The 20868-nt window shown below is 37.3% G+C and overlaps 1 protein-coding gene across 5 annotated transcripts in view; it reads right to left on the bottom strand.

Annotated features, from left to right (window-relative positions):
• Positions 1–20868, bottom strand: part of WRN (WRN RecQ like helicase) — a 142085-nt gene that overhangs the window by 63165 nt on the left and 58052 nt on the right. For 4 of the 5 annotated variants that reach the window (XM_066380290.1, XM_066380291.1, XM_066380292.1 and 1 more), the window contains exons 18-19: positions 15167–15354; positions 2854–3028 (exon numbers count right to left, since the gene is read on the bottom strand). In XM_066380290.1, the coding sequence (XP_066236387.1) occupies positions 2854–3028; positions 15167–15354 (363 nt within the window). The remainder of the gene's footprint in view (positions 1–2853; positions 3029–15166; positions 15355–20868) is intronic. The other variant, XM_066380294.1, reaches the window with a different exon arrangement.

Raw genomic sequence — 20868 nt, 5'->3', positions numbered from 1 at the left:
GTGAGAGAAAAGTAACTATATAAATGGAAATATATTGAGAAAGCCTTCAGTCAGTAAGAGTTGGCAATTATGCTATATTTAAGAGAATAATCAACATAATTCTAATTTTCTTTTTAAAATGTTCTTATTCAACTTTTCCAGCTTTATTGAAATATAATTGACATATAACATGGTGTAAGTTTAAGATGTATAATGTGATTTGATATGCATACATACTGTGAAGTGATTAACACAATAAGGTTACTTAACACACATTCATCATCTCACATAGTTACCATTTGTATTTGAGGGTGTATATAGAAAACTTTTAAGACTTAATTTTCATCATATGATACTAGTCTTAGATAAGCCAACCTATTCTCTCAGATATAAAGATATTTTATCAAATAACTAATTCACAACTTCATTCCAAAAGGAGAAGGAATTCAAGACATCTTGAAAAGGCAGATAAAATACAAAAAAAAAACCCAATAAACTGACTGTTAGGATTAGAAGTAAAAATGAGTGATCATAGACTAAAAATGCAAATACACATCCAAGGTGGGTGGACTTGGTTATGAATAATCAGAAAGAGAAAATTTTTTTCTAAAATTATAAAATAGAAAATACTAAGAGTCTAAGCATCACTCAAGTCCCAGACATTCAGAGCCAGGGAGGTGAGCTAGAAAGATGAGTTCTATTTTAGGCTCACCCTAAACTAGAAATCAACTGTAAAAAGGCAGGAGTGAGAGTATCTAGAATTGTGTACATGTTATGCATTCAGGAGGCACTCAATAAATTCTCAGTGGCAAGTAATCAATGCCAAGAGCACCAGGACATCCGATATAGACGATGAAATGTATTTGCATCACCTTGAGCTGTCTGAGCACTCTCAATTCATACGTGAAGCTTAGAATCATTTAGAATGGCAGTACAATGGCCAGGCGGCAGACATCACAGAAACCCTGATGTCAGCCTAGGGTGACACGATCAATATTGATCCATTAGTTTTCATAATGTGGATGAAAATTTGTGACATCTTTCCATAGAAAGTAAAAATAAAACAGCATATACATACACATACCCTTCTATATATTAGGTATACATACATATGCCCTTCTATATATCAGGTATATTTAGTGGTCGCTGTGAGGTTTTTAAAGTCATATTTCACAGCAATGTTTCAAGGAAGCTGTGCATTGAGAGGAAACCCAGATGTTTTCAGTTTCCCATCACAACACATTATAGATAAAGTTTGTACTCTCTCATGTCTCTTAGGAGATGTTTCTACCTAAATGAATAATTAGTAATAAAGCATACTGGACAAAATCATTGGTCAGTTCATGGTTCAAACATGGATTGTTAAGATTCAATAAGTAGCGGCGAATACATTTTATCTGATCATTTTTAAAGTCCTGAGATAAAATAAGATAAAAATATACGCATTTAAGAATGTGGGTAAACCTCTGTTCTAGACAGTTGTGATAGCTGTGCGTATCTTTGAAAAGAAGAGGGAGGAGGAGACGGGATGCCTTCAGGCCCGTGTGCACTGGAGCAGTGAATTTCATAGTGCATACAAACCAGACCTGGGGAAGTGGTTTCAACAATGTTGCTTTGGAGTGGCTAACAATTACATATAATAGGGAGGGCTGCCCAGAGGAGAAATGGATGACCTCCTGGACAGAAAAGAGAAAATCAGAAGTTCATCTATTAACATGGAGAAGAAATGGTCCACAGACTTATAGTGACAGACGTTGAGAGTAGGAAGTTGTTGATTTAAAGCTACTAACATGGCTTAAATTTAAATCTTCCCAAATACCCCGTATGACAGCCATGGAACCAGGAGTCCAGTCGCTACAGATTGAAATTATGACATAGCTGCAGTCATTGCCAGAATCTCAACCGTGGCACCTATGACAGCTTCGTCAGTACCCTTCCTCTGCAGTTCTCTCCTTCAAATCAAACCTACTCAGAGCTGCCAGTCTCATGTTTCTACAGTACTATTTTCTGGCTCAGAAACACAGAGTAGTCTGTCACGATGGTTTGCCAACTCCGTTCGATGGTGCTCCGGGGATTACAGGACACCCACAGGGGCTGCCTTAGAGATAAGGAGGCTCTTGGAGCCCCTTCTCCTCACATTAACTTCAATAAGAATTATTCTACTTTAACCTCTCTTACCTTTTAGATAAAATTTCATTTAAATAGAAAATTATAAGGCTAAAGTAGTCTAGACAAAGTAGAGGCCCATGAACCCAATCCCAGCCTGCCTCTGCAAGTTTTAAGGCCCTCTATAACCTGGCCAATCAACCACTCAACCTCCCTGAGTCTAACAGTTCCTCCCTGCCTTTATACCTTTACTTTAAGCCATTCCTACTCCACACTCCCTTTCTCTCCAACCATTCCAAATTACTCACAATTTCCCATACTCCCATAACACAGTGCTTTGCACATACTACTAATTCTTCTTCCTGGAATTTTATAACCAGTTCCTTTTCCCTCTTCACCAACGGGCCTTGCACGCTTGGCACACTTCTATTCACTAGTTCAGACGCCACTCAAACTATTTCTTTCTGGGTAGACCATCCCCATTATACAACTTACCTAAACAGCTAACACTCCCTCCTCTGTATGCCTAAGCACGATAAGTCCAGGCTGCTACGCAAACCAGTCTGCAATAGTTTGCTTACATATCTATCTCCTACATTATATCCTGATTCCCTTTATTAGAGGAACTGTTTTATGCTCAGTACAAGATTCCCTTTATTAGAGGAACTGTTTTATGCTCAGTACAAAGAAGGTATTCAATAAAGATTTGGTAAATAGATAAAGATGTGTTTCCACTATTGGGAATAGAGACAAATGATCAATCTTCACCTGAATTTCATCTCTCATGAACTTATGATGAACTTCCTTCCTCAAGTTAATACTCATGCCTGCGTGGTATGTGCTACAGGATACCTTCAGTCTCCTAAGTTCAGCTGTGACTTCCTCTGTCATTTTCCTGGAAGGACAATAGATGATGGTTGGACCTTCAAATTCCCAGGCCGAACTAAAGAAAAAGAACAGAAGAACGTACATGTACACATATATGTATATAAACATATACATAAACATAAAAGCTCCAAATTTTCCCTTTTTAAAAATTTAATTTCATTTTAATTAAATTTTAATTTAATTTTCCTTTTAGTAAAAAGCTTAAAGGAGAAAGCATACAGGAAACAATGCTATACTTACATATACCGCTCACAAAAATTAAGGGGTATTTTATCACTTCATATTCATTTTGAAATATCCCCTAATTTCTGTGAGCAGTATATGTAAAATCTAAAACATTATGACCAGTCAAATGTAGAAATGAATTATGCTCAATCTCAAACACCTTTGACTCTGTATTGCAATTAAAGTTAAAACCAGAGACAAGCCTGACCAGGTGGTGGCGCAGTGGATAGAGCACTGGACTGGGATGTGAAGGACCCAGGTTCGAGACCCTGAGGTCGCCAGCTTGAGCATGGGCTCATCTGGTTTGAGCAAGGCTCACCAGCTTGAGCCCAAGGTCATTGGCTTGAGCAAGGGGTCACTCGGTCTGTTGTAGCCCCCTGGTCAAGGCACATATGAGAAAGCAATCAATGAACAACTAAGGAGCCGCATCAAAGAATTGATGTTTCTCATCTCTCTCCCTTCCTGTCTGTCTGTCCCTATCTGTCCCCCTCTGTCTCTGTAACAACAACAACAAAAACAACAAAAGAAAAACAAAAGAAAACCAGAGACAAGTTTATTTCTTTAAGCAGAAGCCTTGATAAAAACTTAGAAACTACTGAAAAAGCAATTTTCATACTTTTAATACAAAGCGCTAGTTTAACAATTAATCCTCATTTACATAAGGTAAGCAAATATTTACATAGGAAAATTATATTACATTATTTTAATTCTCTCTTACGAACATAAAGTTGAACTATATATTTATGGAAAAAGCGAAAATTTTCTTGTAATATTAAAAGATCATTTTATAGTTCAAAGAAGTATTTATTAGTAATTTTGAGACTATGACTCTTACAAAAAATATCTATAAGAAAGTGTTTTGTCTGACCAGTGGTGGTGTAGTGGATAGAGTGTCAACCTGGGATGCTCAGGACCCAGGTTCAAAACCCTGAAGTCACAGGCTTGAGCATGGGTTCATCCAGCTTGGGTGCAGACTTGCCCCAGCTTGAGCACAGGGTTGCCAGCTTAAGCATGGGATCATGAGATCCCAAAGTTGCTGGCTTGAGCCAAGGTCACTGGCTCAGCTGGAGTCTCCCTGTCAAGGTACGTATGAGAAAGTAATCAATGAACAACTAAAGTGATGCAACCATGAGATGATGCTTCTCATCTCTCTGTCCTCCCCATCCCTTGCCTTCTTGACCTTCTCTCTCTTTTTCTCTCCTTCTCACAAAAAAAGAAAGTTTGTTTTAAAAAGCTGTGCTTATTTATTAAAAGTGTAAATAATAACTTTCATAGACCTTATTTAATCCCCTAATCTATTCATTTCTACAAATACATTTCCATAAATATATTCATTTATACTGATTTATTAATATAAAAAATGCACTATTTTAGATTTAGAAAAAGTTATTTAATTTGTAATACATATACCTTTGATATAATATCAAGTTTAGTAATCTATTTTAAAAATATATTTACACATTGGCTAAAAGATACATATGCATAAATATTCACAGCAAAACTATAATAGTAAAAAATAATCTAAATATTCATCATTATATACATTCAACTATAAAATACTGAGCAAATAATAAAAAATGAAATGCATATAAAAACTTTAAAGACTATGGCAAAGTCATTTAATACATAAATAGAGGAGAAAAAATTAGCAACTAAATTCCAAAGAGTCATACGGAAAAATATACTCGAAGCAATTTTTAATAGTGACCAAATGGGCTGCCATAATCAAAAATCCACAGTAGAAAACTTCATGAAGATAAAATAGAAATTTTTTTTTTACAAATTACTTTTTTAATATGAAAAATTTCACTAACATTTAGGAAAATAATTGTTCACCAAAATGTGGATATCACAATATCCTATACATTAAGGCCCTAATTTAAGAAAACATAGCATATGAAAAGATAACAAAGATATTGTGACACAATGGTTAGAGGAGGGGTAGTCTATACCTACCGCCCACTTTTGTATCTCTGTTAGTAGTAAAATTTTCTAACCGCCCAACGGTTAAACAGTAATGGTGATTTATGAAGTAGGAAAGTAACTTTACTTTATAAAATTTATAAAGCAGAGTTACAGCAAGTTAAAGCATATTATAATTACTTACCAAGGAATTTATGTCAGATTTTCGCTAAGTTTGGCAGAATAAATCTTTATAAAACAACTTACTATAGTTAAATCTATCTTTAAATTTATACTTTGGTTGCTCCGCTACCACCCACCATGAAAGCTGAAACACTCACTAGTGGGTGGTAGGGACCAGGTTGACTACCACTGGGTTAGAGCGTCAACCTGGGACACTGAGGACCCAGGTTTGAAACCCAGAGGTTGCCAGTTACATCACAGGCTCATCTGGCTTGAGCGTAGGCTCATCAGCTTAAGCACAGGGTCGCAGGCCTGACTGTGGAATCATCAACATGACTCCATGGTTGCTGGCTTGAAGCCCAAGGTCGCTGGCTTGAGCAAGAAGTCAAATGGCTCAGCTGGATCCTCCCAGTTAAGGCATGTATGAGAAGCAGTCAAAGAACAACTAAAGTGATGCAACTACAAGTTGATGCTTCCCATCTCTCCTCACTCTCTTTGACTATCTCTCTCTCACACACACTCACAAACAAGAAAAAATAAAGATAGCAAAGATACTTAAATAAAAGGAAAAAACGAGATTCCAAGATGGCAGCAGAGTAGGCAGATGCACAGACTGCCATCTCCCAAAGCCAAACTGGATTACAAATTAATTTAAGAACAATCATTGTGAAAAGCCAACTTTGGACTAAAAGAACAGGACTAGAAAACCAAGGAGCACAGAAGAATCCACACTGATCCTGGTAGGGGAGATGGGGGCTCCCCCACTCCCAGGAGTGAGGGGAGGCTGAGGCTGAGAGTCCAGAGAGGGACTCCTGAGAGGGAGGGGTCCTCAGTCTCAGGACCAGAGACCCAGCCTAGAAACCCAGGGTCTGGAGGAGATAGCCGGACAGCATTGAGTGGGGTGAAAAGCGACAGTTCTGTCTGTGGGAAGCGGCAAGCAAAAGAAAGAGCAGCCTTAAAGAGACAGAGCAGAAAATATTGTTCACAGCCACTTGCCTGGGGTTCCGGGGGGTGAGGAGAGCTGAGAGGACTGATTGGTCCTGCATGAGAAAAGTGGGGAGAGCGAGACAAAGGAACCTGACCTGAGCTGAGCTGAGCTGACTCATTCTCCAGTGCAGAGGCGGTCATAGCTGGGGGAGGGGTCGCTCCCTCCACTCAGTACAAGCCAAGTGTGGAACCAGGTAACCCATTTCCAAAAAGCTCTTCAGCTCCAATCAACTCAAAAGGCCTTCCGGAAAAGAGGAAGTAAGGGGGAGGGGCAGTGACTCAGGTTTCCAGGGCGACCTGAGCTACACCTCCCCCTTCATACTGAGAACGCGCTGTGCCCACAGAGAGTAACCGGGCAGAGCACACCTTCAGATTCTTTGAGGTCACACCTATTACATTCCTGGATATAGTTTCAACTAGGGTCAAAAACAAACAAACAAAAAACCAAGATATGCCCACTTCCCTCCTTCCTAAACATAGAAGACCCCTGCTGAGATCAGCAAACAGATCAGCTCCCTGCTGGGTTCATCAAACAAAAATCAGGGAAATCAAGACTTTAAAGCAGCTCTACTAGTTAAGGAGAATTACAATCCAAGCAACCAGCAGAGGCCAAAAAATAAAGGCCTGGAGGAAAAACCGAATTAAATACACCAACCTCAGACCCACAACTCTAACAAGCCTGCAAACCACACACAGAAACAATGGGAAGACAGAGGAACATAAACCATATGAATCAACAAGAAAAACCTCTAGAAAAAGAACTGAATGAAATGTAAGTAATCAAATTACTAGATGCAGAGTCTAAAATAATGATTGTTAGTATGCTTAAGGATCTCAAAGCTACAATGGATGGACTTAATAAGCATCTAAATAAAAAAGTTGCAAGCATCAAAAGGACACTGGAATTATAAAAAAGAACCAAACAGAAATGACCAACACAATATCAGAAATAAAGAATACACTAGATGGAATTAAAAGCAGGCTGGATGAACCAGAGGATCAAATCAGTGATTTAGAGCTGTGGTCCCCAACCATTTTTGGGCCACGGACCGGTTTAATGTCAGAAAATATTTTCACAGACCAGCCTTTAGGGTGGGATGGACAAATGTATCACGTGACCGAGACAAGCGTCAAGAGTGAGTCTTAGATGGATGTAACAGAGGGAATCTGGTCATTTTTTAAAAATAAAACATCGTTCAGACTTAAATATAAATAAAACGGAAATAATGTAAGTTATTTATTCTTTTTCTGAGGACCAGTACCAATGGCCCATGGACCAGTACTGGTCTGCAGCCCAGGGGTTCGGGACCACTGATTTAGAGGACAAGATAAGCAAAAGCATGGAAGCAGAACAGCAAAAAGAAAAGATAAAAAAATCTAAGGAACTCTAAGAGAGCTCTGTGACAACATGAAGAGAAACAACATCCTCATAATAGGGGTTGTTGAAGGAAAAGAGAAGAAACAAGAAATAGAGAACCTGATTGAAAAAATTATAGCTGAAAATGTCCCTAAATTGATACAGAAAAAAGTCACACAGGATCAAGCAGCACAGAGAATCACATTAAAAAGGAACCCAAAGAGACCTACACCAAGACACATCATAATCAAAATACCAAAGCTAAGAGATAAAGAAAGAATACTAAAAGCTACAAGAAAAAAGCAGTCAATCACCTACAAAGGAGCCCCATAAGGATGACATCTGACCTTGCAACAGAAACACTTGAGGCCAGAAGGGAAAGGCAAGAAATATTAAAAAAAATGCAGAACAAGAGCCTACGACGAAGACTTCTCTATCCAGCAAGGCTATCATTTAAAATTGAAGGAGAAATATAAAGCTTCCCACACAAAAAAAAAATCTCAAGGAATTCATTACAACCAAACCAATGTTGCAAGAAATGTTAAGGAAACTGCTGTAAATAGAACGAAGGAGGGGGGAAATCTAATAACAGAGGAATGTAGATTTAAAGAATAAAATGGCAATAAACAACTACATATCAATAACAACCTTATATGTAAATGGATTAAATGCTCCAAACAAAAGACATAGGGTAACTGCACAGATAAAAAAAACAGGACCTATACATATACCTTCTACAAAGACCCACCTCAAAACAAAAGATACCCACAGACTGAAAGTAAAAGGATGGAAAAAAATATTTCAAGCAAATGGAAATGAAAAAAAAAAGCTGGGGTAGCTAAACTTACATCTGACAAAACAGATTTTAAAATAAAGGCTATAGTAAGGTATAAAGAAGGTCTCTACAAATGATAAAGGGAGCAATCCAACAGGAAAATATAACCTTATAAATATCTATGCACCTAATATAGAAGCACCTAAATATATAAAGCAGATTTTGATGGAAATAAACTATGAGATCAACAGCATTACTATAATAGTCAGGGATTTCAATACCCCACTAACATTACTGGATACATCCTCAAGAAAGAAAATTGCAGAATTAAAGGACACACTAGATCAACTCGATTTAATAGATATCTTCAGAACCTTTCACCCTAAAGCAGCAGAATATACATTCTTTTCAAGTGCTCATGGTACATTCTCTAGGATAGACCACATGTTAGGACACAAAACAAGTCTCAACAAATTTAAGAAGATTGAAATCATATCAAGCATCTTCTCTGATCACAATGGCATGAAACTAGAAGTCAACAACAATAGAAAAACTGAGAAACACTCAAACACTTGGAAACTAAATAGCATGTTGTTAAATAATGAATGGTTAACAATGAGATCAAGGGAGAAATAAAAAATTTCCTTGAAACAAATGAAAATGAGCATACAACAACTCAAAATTTAAGGGACACAACTGAAGCGGACCTGAGAGAGAAGTTCATAGCATTATAGGCATACCTTAAGAATGAGAAAAAGAATAGCAAATAAAGCCCAGAAAAAGTAGAAGGAAGGAAATAATAAAGATCACAGCAGAAATAAATGACAAAGAGGCTAAAAAAACAATACAGAGGATCAATGAAACCAAGAGCTGGTTCTATGAAAAGGTACAAGATCAATGAGTCTTTAACCAGACTCACAAAGAAAAAAACAGAGGGCTCAAATAAATAAAATTAGAAATGAGAGTGAAGAAGTAACAACTGACAAAGCAGAAATACAAAGATTCTAAGAAAATACTATGAAGAACTGTATGCCAAAAAATTAGACAACCTAGGTGAAATGGACAAATTCCTTGGAACATACAATCTTTCAAAAATCAGTCTGGAAGATCAGAAAACCTAAACAGACTGATTACAACAAATGACATCAAAACAATTATCAAAAAACTCCCAACAAACAAAAGCCCTGGGCCAGATGGCTTCAAAGGCGAATTCTACCAAATATTCAAAGAAGAACTAACTTCTATCCTTCTCAAGCTATTTCAAAAAATTCAAGAGGAGGAAAGACTTCCAAGCTCCTTTTATGAGACTAGCATAATTCTGATTCCAAAACCAGGCAAAGACAACACAAAGAAAAAAAACTATAGGCCAATATACCTGATAAATTTAGATGCTTAAAAACCTCAACAAAATATTAGCCAACCAGATCCAGCAATACAGGAAAAAAAATCATACATCATGATCAAGTGGGATTTATTCTGGGAAGGCAAGGCTGGTACAATATTTGCAAATCAATCAATGTGATTCATCACATAAACAAAAGGAAGGACAAAAACCACATGATAATTTCAATAGATGCAGAAAAAGCATTTGATAAAATCCAGCCTCCATTTATGATCAAAACTCTCAGCAAAGTGGGAATACAGAAAACATACCTCAAAATAATAAAGACCATCTATGACAAATACACAGCCAACATCATACTCAATGGGCAAAAATTAAAAGCAATCCCCTTAAGATCAGAAACAAGGCAGGGGTGCCCCTTTCACCACTCTTATTCAACATAGTACTGGAAGTCCTAGACACAGCAATCAGACAAGAAGAAGAAATAAAAGGTATCCAAATTGTAAAAGAAGAAGTAAAACTATCATTATTAGCTGATGATATTATACTGTACATAGAAAATCCTAAAGTCACAGTCAAAAAACTACTGGACCTGATAAATGAATTCAGCAAGGTGGCAGAATATAAAATTAACACTCAGATATCAGAAGCATTTTTATAAACCAACAATAAACTGTCTGAAAGTGAAATTAAGAAAACAATCCCCTTCACTACTGCAACAAGAAAAATAACGTACCTAGGAGTAAATTTAACCAAGGAGGTTAAAAAATTGTACTCAGAAAATTATAAAACATTGATATCCGTCACCCCATTAAAATTAATTTTAAAAATGTAAAAAAAATTGAAAACATTGATAAAAGAAATCAAAGAAGATATAAACAAGTGGAAGCATATATTGTGTTCATGGATAGGAAGAATATACATCATTAAAATGTCTATATTACCCAAAGCAATTTATAAATTCAATGCAATTCCTATTAAAATACCAATGACATACTTCAAAGTTATAGAACACATATTCCAAAAATTTATATGGAACCAAAAAAGAACACTAATAGCCTCAGCAATCCTGAAAAAGAAGAATAAAATGAGTGGTATCACATTTCCTAATATCAAGTTATACTACAAGTTCACTGTACTCAAAACAGCTTGGTACTGGCATAAGAACAGGCATATGGATCAATGGAACAAAACAGAGAACCCAAAAATAAACCCACACTTTTATGGACAATTGATATTTGACAAAGGAGGTTAAGAGCATACAATGGAGTAAAGACAGCCTCTTTAACAAATGGTGTTGGGAAAAATTGGACAGCTATCTGCAAAAAAATGAAACTAGACCACCAACTTAAACCATTCACAAAAATAAACTCAAAATGTATAAAAGACTTAAATGTAAGTCGTGAAACCATAAGCATCTTAGAAGAAAACATAGGCAGTATGCTCTCCGACATCTCTCATAGCAATATATCTGCTGATTCATCTCCACGGGCAAGGGAAATAAAAGACAGGATAAACAAATGGGACTGTATCAAACTAAAAAGCTTTTGCACAGCTAAAGACAATATGAACAAAAGAAAAAGACAAACCACACAATGGGAGGACATATTCAACAATACGTCTAATAAGGGGTTAATAACCAAAATTTATAAAGAACTTGTAAAACTCAACACCAGGAAGATAATCAAATCAAAAAATGGGCAAAAGAAATGAATAGACACTTCTCCAAAGAGGACATACAGATGGCCAATAGGCAGATGAAAAAATGCTCAACATCACTAATCATTAGAGAAATGCAAATTAAAACCACAATGAGATACCACTTCACACCAGTCAGAATGGCGCTCATCAACAAAACAACACAGAATTGGTGCTGGCGACGATGTGGAAAAAAGGGAACCCTCCTGCACTGCTGGTGGGAATGCAGACTGGTGCAGCCACTGTGGAAAACAGTATGGAGATTCCTCAAGAAATTAAAAATGGAACTGCCTTTTGACCCAGCCATCCCACTTTTAGGAATATATCCCAAGAACACCACATCAGTGATTCAAAAAAAGAAATGCACTCCCATGTTTATGGCAGCATTGTTCACAATAGCCAAAATCTGGAAACAGCTCAAGTGTCCATCAGTGGACGAGTGGATTAAAAAGCTATGGTACATATACACAATGGAATACTATGGGGCCATGAAAAAGAAGAAAATCTTACCTTTTGCGACAACAAGGATGGACCTGGAAACTATTATGTTAAGTGAAATAAGCCAGGCAGAGAAAGAAAAATATCATATGACCTCACTCATCTGAGGAATCCAATGAACAATGTGAACTGAGGAACGGAATAGAGGCAGAGACGGGATCAAAGGGACCAGATGGAAAGCGGACAGAGGGGAAGGGGATGAGAGGATGGGATAATCCTGGAGGGAAGGGGGAGGGCATTGCAAGGAGGGGGGCAAAAGGAATGTTGAGGGGAACACGGGGGAGGGAGGATGCATTTGAGGGGACACTAGAATCTATGTAAACACAATAAATTAAAATCAATAAAAAAAGGAAAAAACTGCAGTAAAAAATGGACATGCTATATATACTATTTCTGTATAAATTAGGAGTGTATATCTACAGAGTACAGACACAAAAAATTTATAAAGCTGAATGACAAAATATCAACAGTGATTAAAACTGAGGCACGGGACTGGAATATTGCAGTACCCTTCAATTTACATGAATCTATATAGATATATTGTTCAAATTAATACTAAGACTATGTATCACTTCTTCCTTTTTTTAACACATAGAAAAAACATAAAAATTTGAACTTATACAGCAGAGTCACAATTTCTATTCCTGAAGAAATCATTACTTTGCCAAGTAGTTTACTAAAGACTGTTATTCCTTCACAACAATTTCCTAAAAGGGGGAAAAAATCTATCTTCACCTAACCGTTAAATTAGAAAGGTAAGAGAGGCTTATCTATCTAATTTAATTGTATCAGGAATATAGAAAACAAGGTCAGAGTTTAAGAAACATGTTAGTTCAATGAATAGAAAATAATGTGAATACTGATTTTTAAAATGGCAAAATTAAATGAAGGGAAGAAAATGGAAGTAAAAAACAATTCTCTGAAGTCTAAATACTCTTCATCTTATTGCTCATTAAGAGGAAAATTTCTATTTGCATAAGATCTACAGAAAGCATTCTGACTCTCCAGGGTTCCCTGCTAATATAACCCTTGTTGGAGGACTGAAAAGGAGGCCAAATTCTTCCTTGATTTTCTTTAAGAAAAACCACTATCACATTAAATATCAAAATCTGGGATGATCTTGATTGTTAGGCAAAGGAGACTGGCCTTTAGTCCATAGGAAAGAGGGGGCCACCAAAAAGGAACCAAGATTTGGGGATGTGCTTTCAGATGACAAGTATAGAATCCAACAAGGAACACTAAAGTGAAGGAAGGTCTGTTAGGAGAGATTGTAATAATGTAAGCTAAAGAATAATAAAGAGCTCAATTAGCAAAATTAACATAAAAGATCATGAGGAAAAAAACATTTATATAAGATATCAAAGAGGACAATGCTATCAGAAAGATAGGATGTCACGATATCACAAAAAAATAAACATTTTCAAAAAGGAATGAATTTTTAGGGGAAAGTGTTGTAGAGATTAAAAATAATATATACTGAAAAAGATCAAAGATTAGGAGTAGATAATGAACTGATTTAGGAGACTCTAGCCTAAACAGTCCTCTTTAAGAGAAGGATTTCCATTTAAGGATGGAAGGGAAGAGAAGTACAATGAGGCCCTGGCCGGATGGCTCAGCGGTGGGACGTCGGCCTGGCAAGCAGGAGTCCCGGGTTCGATTCCCGGCCAGGGCACACAGGAGAAGCGCCCATCTGCTTCTCCACCCCTCCCCCTCTCCTTCCTCTCTGTCTCTCTCTTCCCCTCCCGCAGCCGAGGCTCCATTGGAGCAAAGATTGCCTGGGCGCTGAGGATGGCTCTGTGGCCTCTGCCTCAGGCACTAGAATGGCTCTGGATGCAACAGAGTGACGCCTCAGAGGGGCAGAGCATTGCCCCCTGGTGGGCATGCCGGGTGGATCCCGGTCAGGTGCATGCGGGAGTCTATCTGACTGCCTCCCCATTTCCAGCTTCGGAAAAATGAAAAAAAAAAAGAAGTACAATGAGTATCACTTCAGAGAGATCACTAGAACTGCCAGACCACTCACAATATAGTCATTGTCTGACTAGGCTCTGGCTCAGCGGATAGAGCATCAGACTGGGACACAGAGGATCCAGGTTCAAAACCCCAAGGTTGCCAGCTTGAGTACGGGCTCATCTGGTTTGAGTACAGCTCACCAGCTTGAACCCAAGGTTGCTGGCTTGAGCAAGGGGTCACTTGCTCTGCTGTAGCCCCCCCCCCAGTCAAGGCACATATGAGAAAGCAATCGATGAACAACTAAAGGTGCCACAATGAAGACTTGATGCTTCTCATCTCTCTCCCTTTCTGTCAGTCTGTCCCTCTCCCTCCCTCTCTCTCCCTGTCACCAAAAAAAAAAAAAAAAAAAAATATATATATATATATTCATTACATTCTTGTTTTATTCTCAGTATAGGTAGTCAAACCAGTAGCAAATCCTACATTTAAACTCATACTCATGGCCCCCAAGGGTTACTATAGGGTTTCCTTAACCTGGAATGGATTTTATCTTTTTACCCCTTTCTGAAAAGGAGAACACTAATGATGTTCCTTAAACTCTATTTGACTAGACTTATTTGGTGTTTGTATTGGTAAAATAAAGATTATTACCTTGTATTCTGACCTAAAAACACATTTCATAACATGAAAAGTATAAGCTTTTCACCAAGCAGACAAATCAGGGAATAAGGCTGAAAGTTTCTTAGAATACATAAAATGCCTTCAAAAAAAATAAATAGAAGGAAGTACTAGGGACAGTTTCTTCATCAGTATAATGAAAATAACATGCATCTTACTGAGCCATTATAAGGATTAAACTAGAGCATTCACATAAAATACCTAGGATGGTACTTGGCACATGATAAAGGCTCAAAGTGTTTATTAAGATAACTTTTTAAAAATTCCCTAATACTCAAGTTTGTCATATAAATTAGTGAATTAGATAAAATTCAGATACGAACTCATTTGTTTCTGTTGTTTGTCAATTATTAAAAGTGTAAGTCCTATTCAAGCAATAGCACAAAGTATAAAGGTATGAGAATTCATTTCTCACTTCGAAAACTGACTTCCTCAGTCACTGTCTCGATTATATAACACCACAGTTGACTTGAACCAAAGCTAAATAGAATTTGAAGTATGTTAAATACACATTAAAAAGAAACAGTAAAAATATAAAATAATAATTTTTTTAAAATGGTGAACAGTTACCTAAATTTATCAACCATGCCCTCCTCACCTTGTGTTTTGGACGAGAAATTGCTTTAGATCCTGAAGGATGTCTCCTGTTTTTCGGCCAACTTCTAAATACAAGTTCGGTCTATCAAAACTAGTGCATGTAACTTGCGGATTCTTCAGCTTTAAGCAACGTATGATGTCTTCCCGGATGGAGGGGCTCGCCGTCGCCGTGAGAGCAACTACTGGTACCTGAATGAAGTACATCAATTTTTTAAAAAGGAGACCTCATTAGTTCCTAAAAATTCTGCTGCCTTTCTACAAAGAGACTGTAAGGTCCCAACAGGAAAAACAGTGTTTAAAATGCGACTTTTAAGTTTTCTTTTTTAAAAAAGAAAAAAAAAGTCTTCCTACTTATGTGTTTCTTAGCCTCTGAATATATTTGCTTCTTTAAAAATCAGAAATCATTTAAATAATGTACTAAATTCATTAGATTTCAAAATATAATCTACTTTGTCTTATTAAGTAGATATAAGTAGATGTTTATTAGCTATCTACCTCTCCACTGATTATTTTTAACATTATATGTATTTATAATCATGCTGATATAAATAGTATTGTTATGCTTTATTTTCAATTAATCTATAATTTGTAAACTATAAACCCTTTCATTTACAGAAAATCTTACTATACAAAGTAATGAATCATTTTTAAGTTTCCAATATTAAGTATATTGGTTTATGGCCTCTCTGATCTAGAAGCAAAGCTCTCAATGAACTGAATATCATCTCTCCAGTTGTACTAAGTTAATCACGGCATACTATAAATAACAAAATGCATAAAATGAAACATCTATTATTAATTGATTCCTTGAGCAACCAATTCATGTTCTATTTTCGGTCTGGATTAGAAGCCAAAGCAGGAAGCACAGGACGTTCCAGGAAAAATGTGAATATGCATTCTTACAGAAATTCTCAAGTAGGATAACAACATACCTCCTATGAAACTAGATTTATAGGAAATCATAATCAACTATGCTATTATTTCATTAAAAAAAAACAATGGGCCAAGTCTTCATATTTAATTATTTACTTATTTTTTTAGAGATGGGTAGGGAGAGGGAGGGAGAGAGAGAGATAGGAACATCAAGCTGTTCCTGTATGTGCCCTGACCGGGGATTGAACCAGCAACCTCTGCGCTTTAGGACAACACTACAACCAACCAAGTTATCAGGCCAGGGCTTAATTTTTGATTGATTGATTTTTTTAGAGAGACGGAGAAATGACAGGAGAGAGAGAGGAGGAAGAAGAAAAGCATTCATTTGTTGTTCCACTCAGTTGTGCATTCATTGGTTGCCTCCCATGTGTGCCCTGACTAGGGACTGAACCCACAACCTTGTCACTTTGGGATGAGGCTCTAACTGACTGAGCTAACCGGTCCAGCGCAGGGCCTGGACCAAGCCTTAAAGTAGTTCCTAAATCATTAGCTGTTCTAGAGCAAAAAATACAATACCCTTTTTGGCCCACCACAAACACAGTAAACAATATCCAGATACACTGCATCTACCTCAAAAATTAATTTAAGCAATTCTCTTAAATGTAAGTAAAAACTGATGTGCAATTTTAGAAAATCACTTTTAGAATTTGAAAAACAATCTATTAAAAAGTATAAACTACTTTTACAATCAATACAGCTTTACTGAAAAATTATCTCAAAGCTCATGTGTAAATCAACTAAGTTTGGGAGTACATAGTTTTTTTAAATGGAACAAAAGGTGCCAAAACAATGTGATCACTAATCAGCATTTTTGCATTCTTTATTCTTAAATTTTGTGAAATTATTTAAAAGGGCAACCTCCAAATTAACTTCATTGATTTCTGGCTCGCAATCAGACAGTTCTTGAATATAGAGAGTGCCTGCCTAACAACTTAGAGATGAACAAGCCAATTTATAAAGAAATTCGTTTCTCTAATCAAACATTTATATTTTTTCAAATATAAGGCTAAGAATAAGGGAAGTTTAAATATGTATTAGGTATTCTTAGGATATGCACATTCTCACTCACAACAATAAGCATTTTCATCAATTTAAGTGCTTTATTAAAACAATTTATAACTGCTCTAATAAAATACTTGCTTTTTAAATGCCTATGCAGATAAGAAGTTTTCAGGACAAAAACTCTAAGAAAAGAGGGTTTGGTTTGTTTCTAAGTAATATATGAGTCGATCAGCAATGCATTCTGAAAATAAGGAAATAAGCATGACCCCTTAAAGAAATTAATAGAAAATCAGGCAGAATAGCAGCACATTAGTGAAAAAACTGGCTTAGAATCAGTTGCCTGAGTTCAAGTCCTGCCTTTGCCACTAACTAGATGTGAGATTTTGAGCTGTTTGTTTCACTCTCTAAACTTTGGTTTCCTCATCTATAAAATGGTTACAAATAACCAACAATCTCATAAAGTTACTGTGAAGATCAAATGTGAAGATCAAACATGCTATATGCTGAACATAGTGCATAGTACACAGTAAGTACTCATAAGTTTCAGCTACTACTGTTATTGGAATGATTGAACAGAATTCTATACAAGAATGCCACAGCCATGGGCACTACTTCCAGATTTGTCACTGACTTTCCCAAAGGCTAACTTCTCCTGTCCTCAGTTTTTTTCATCAAAATATGAGACAGAGAGGGCTACATGATGTGAGACTCTCTTCTAATAAAAACTCCCACTTTGCGACTAGAAAATCCCCATTCAAGTGACCTGCTAACCGTGAAAAAAATCACTATAAATTCAGTTTTTTGTCTCCAACATTCCAGAAAGTCACAGTTAAGAATATTGCTTCCACAAAAAGAAAATAAAATAAAGTAATGGAATATATTAAACTTAAAGAAATAACAGTCATTACTTCCACTTCAGAAATGAATAGAACCTTTTAAAAGATTGTTGTGCTTTATGACATTTAACGTTTATAAAATAAGGTGAAACTTAAAAATAACATATAGATTGGTTATGAGAAAAGTAACCATACATCTGGTTTCTTGGGACATTCCCAGTTAATTAATTATGACATAATTATTAATAATTTTCACCCTCTGATTGTCAAAAGTGAACTGGTTTGTACAATAAATTATATTGTCACTTATATCAAGTTCTTAACCTGTAAAACTCTTATTCTTTAGGTTAGCAAAAATTTCTTTCTTTGGTAATAAGTGCCATGTTTTGTTAAAACAAGCACTAAAATAAAAATTAATCTTGTGACTATAAATTTAGAAATGATTTAGTCATATACTTCAATGGTGTAGAACCTACAGATTCAGAGAATTATAACTATTCCATCTGCTTCTAAATTTGGGTCACGGTGCTAATTCTAATTCTGTACTCCATAATACTGAGTGAGGAGGATAAGAAGCAGCCAGGAAAATTCCTGGGCAAGTAGAAAGGGGAAACTGAGACACAATAATTTAACAAGGCCAAACAATTTGAACCACTTACATACAGCTGGTGAATCGTAATATCTTACCTTCCCTAACCAAGAACATTTGAAAACAAATGGTTTATACCTCTCCTCCCTAACCAAAGAATAAATATCTTAAATCATCCTAGTCAGAGAAATAGAAAACAGAAATCCAATTAATGCCATTTGTGCCAGCCAAACCCAAGGACAGACGAAGTCCGGGGAACAAATAACAAAAACCTGACTAGAGCCAGACAGACCCGAGATAAACGTAGAGCAGTGAAACTGACCAGGGAATCATCCCACACTTTCCTATACAGTCATTCTGATGCATCAGCATATTAAAAATGCACCTGGAGCCTGACCAGGCGGTGGCACAGTGGATAGAGCATCAGACTGGTATGCCAAGGACCCAGGTTGGAGACCCCGAGGTCACCAGCTTGAGCACGAGCTCATCTGGTTTAAGCAAAAGCTCACCAGCTTGAGCCCAAGGTCGCTGGCTCGAGCAAGGGATTACTCGGTCTGCTGAAGGCCCGCGGTCAAGGCACATATGAGAAAGCAATCAATGAACAACTAAGGTGTCCCAATGCACAACGAAAAACTAATAATTGATGCTTCTCATCTCTCCGTTCCTGTCTGTCTGTCCCTGTCTGTCCCTCTCTCTGACTCTGTCTCTGTAAAAAAAAAAAAAAATGCACCTGGAAACCCTCTGCTGATAAATATTCTGCTGAAACCCTCCCTGAGACTCTCGCCTGCTGAAGAGAGATAAAGCCCTCAAGACACAGGACGCCAGCGTGGGCTCTCTTGGGAGCAAGCCCATCCTTTTCTCAGGAATGAAGTTTTTATTTCCTTTCCTTAAACCCTAAGAGCCCCCATAAGACTTGCAACCAGGGGCTCAGTGGGCAGCGGCAGTTCATCCCAGGCATCCCCCAGAACCTGTCTCCAAGGCCCCCTTTTCTCTGACTTCCCAGAGAGCTAAAAACAGCCCTGCTTTGGTTCACTTGCTTGTCACTGTGACTTTGACTTCTCAGTGAGTCCACAGCCCAGCGTGGCCCAATTCATTTCTGTAACGTTTCTAAAGAGCCGAAGCGGCCCTGCCTAGGCTCTTTCCTGTTGCTTCTTCCACCGTAACCCCCTCACTAGTCTCAGTGTCCCCAGCGTTAATAAACAAACTCTCAAAACCACCTGGACTCGTGCTGTGCAACCTTCCCTGCATAAAGTCGGGAACCCACACGCTACCCGTGGGCCCAAGGCAGCCCTGCTCCAGGCCCCGTCCCGTCCAGTGAGTGTCTGAATGCTCTGACAATTCCTCTTATTTGAACTTTATTAAATTTTAAGGCTGATGTACAGCTGTCTGCCTGGCTGCTCTTTTTTGAGACTCACTTTATCTAATTCTCTCCAAATTGGAATCTTGTGCCAAACAGGTAAAGATTTCTTTGCAATTTTTGAACTTACTGGATTACTGTGGTGTGAAGCCTGGCAGGTTTACACCAGTTGTCCCAGGTAATTGCAACTGGAAGAAGAAAAACGGCCCGAGGACAGTGAGGAAAATGCAGTCCCCAACCACCAGGTGGCGTTTCTCACCCCTTTAGCTAATGAGGATTCACGGAAACACTGAGGGGCATGGAGGGGAGGGCCCTTAGCCATTGCTTGACAAGCACTCTGTGCTACACTGAACCATCCCAATAAATGAAAATGATCCAATGGAGTCCAAAGCCAGACATGATAAAAAACTTAAGTCAACACGGAAATGTGTTTAAGATCGCCAAAGAATATTTAAAACTCCTCTAACACAATCCTTCTAGAATCAAAGGCTCAGGAAAGGAGTACAGAAAGCAATCTTCCTGGTTTCCAAAAGTTACTTCAGACCGTTCTACAGAAAAAGCAGTCCTCAAGGTACTCGGCCTAGTGACGTTCACCACACAAATGTCTTCTTTCTCGATTATATGTATTGTTAACACTATCTTTCTATATTATTTGTACTGTTCCAAAAAACATTTATTGTTTGGTACCATTATTTCTATTTTTATAGGTATGAATCAAACCTCCTTTACTGGACTATGAGCTATTTTAGGGCAGAAACTATATTTTATATTTCTTTCAAATTACCTACTTCGTAAACTAGCAGTGTCCCACTGTGTACTATCGTCCAACTCGACTACTCAATACCCGTGTGAGAAAGTTACTTCCCTTATTCTCAGCTTTCTCATCAGGCTCACCTTCCATTTACCCAACTTTTTATGGAGCACCCACTATGTGCCAGGTACTGTCCTAGATTTTATAAACCAATCCATCAAAAAGTCCCTCCAAC

The sequence above is a fragment of the Saccopteryx leptura genome, chromosome 4, assembly GCF_036850995.1.
Source record: "Saccopteryx leptura isolate mSacLep1 chromosome 4, mSacLep1_pri_phased_curated, whole genome shotgun sequence".
NCBI lineage: Eukaryota > Metazoa > Chordata > Mammalia > Chiroptera > Emballonuridae > Saccopteryx > Saccopteryx leptura.
This window is presented reverse-complemented; position numbering and strand designations above follow the sequence as displayed.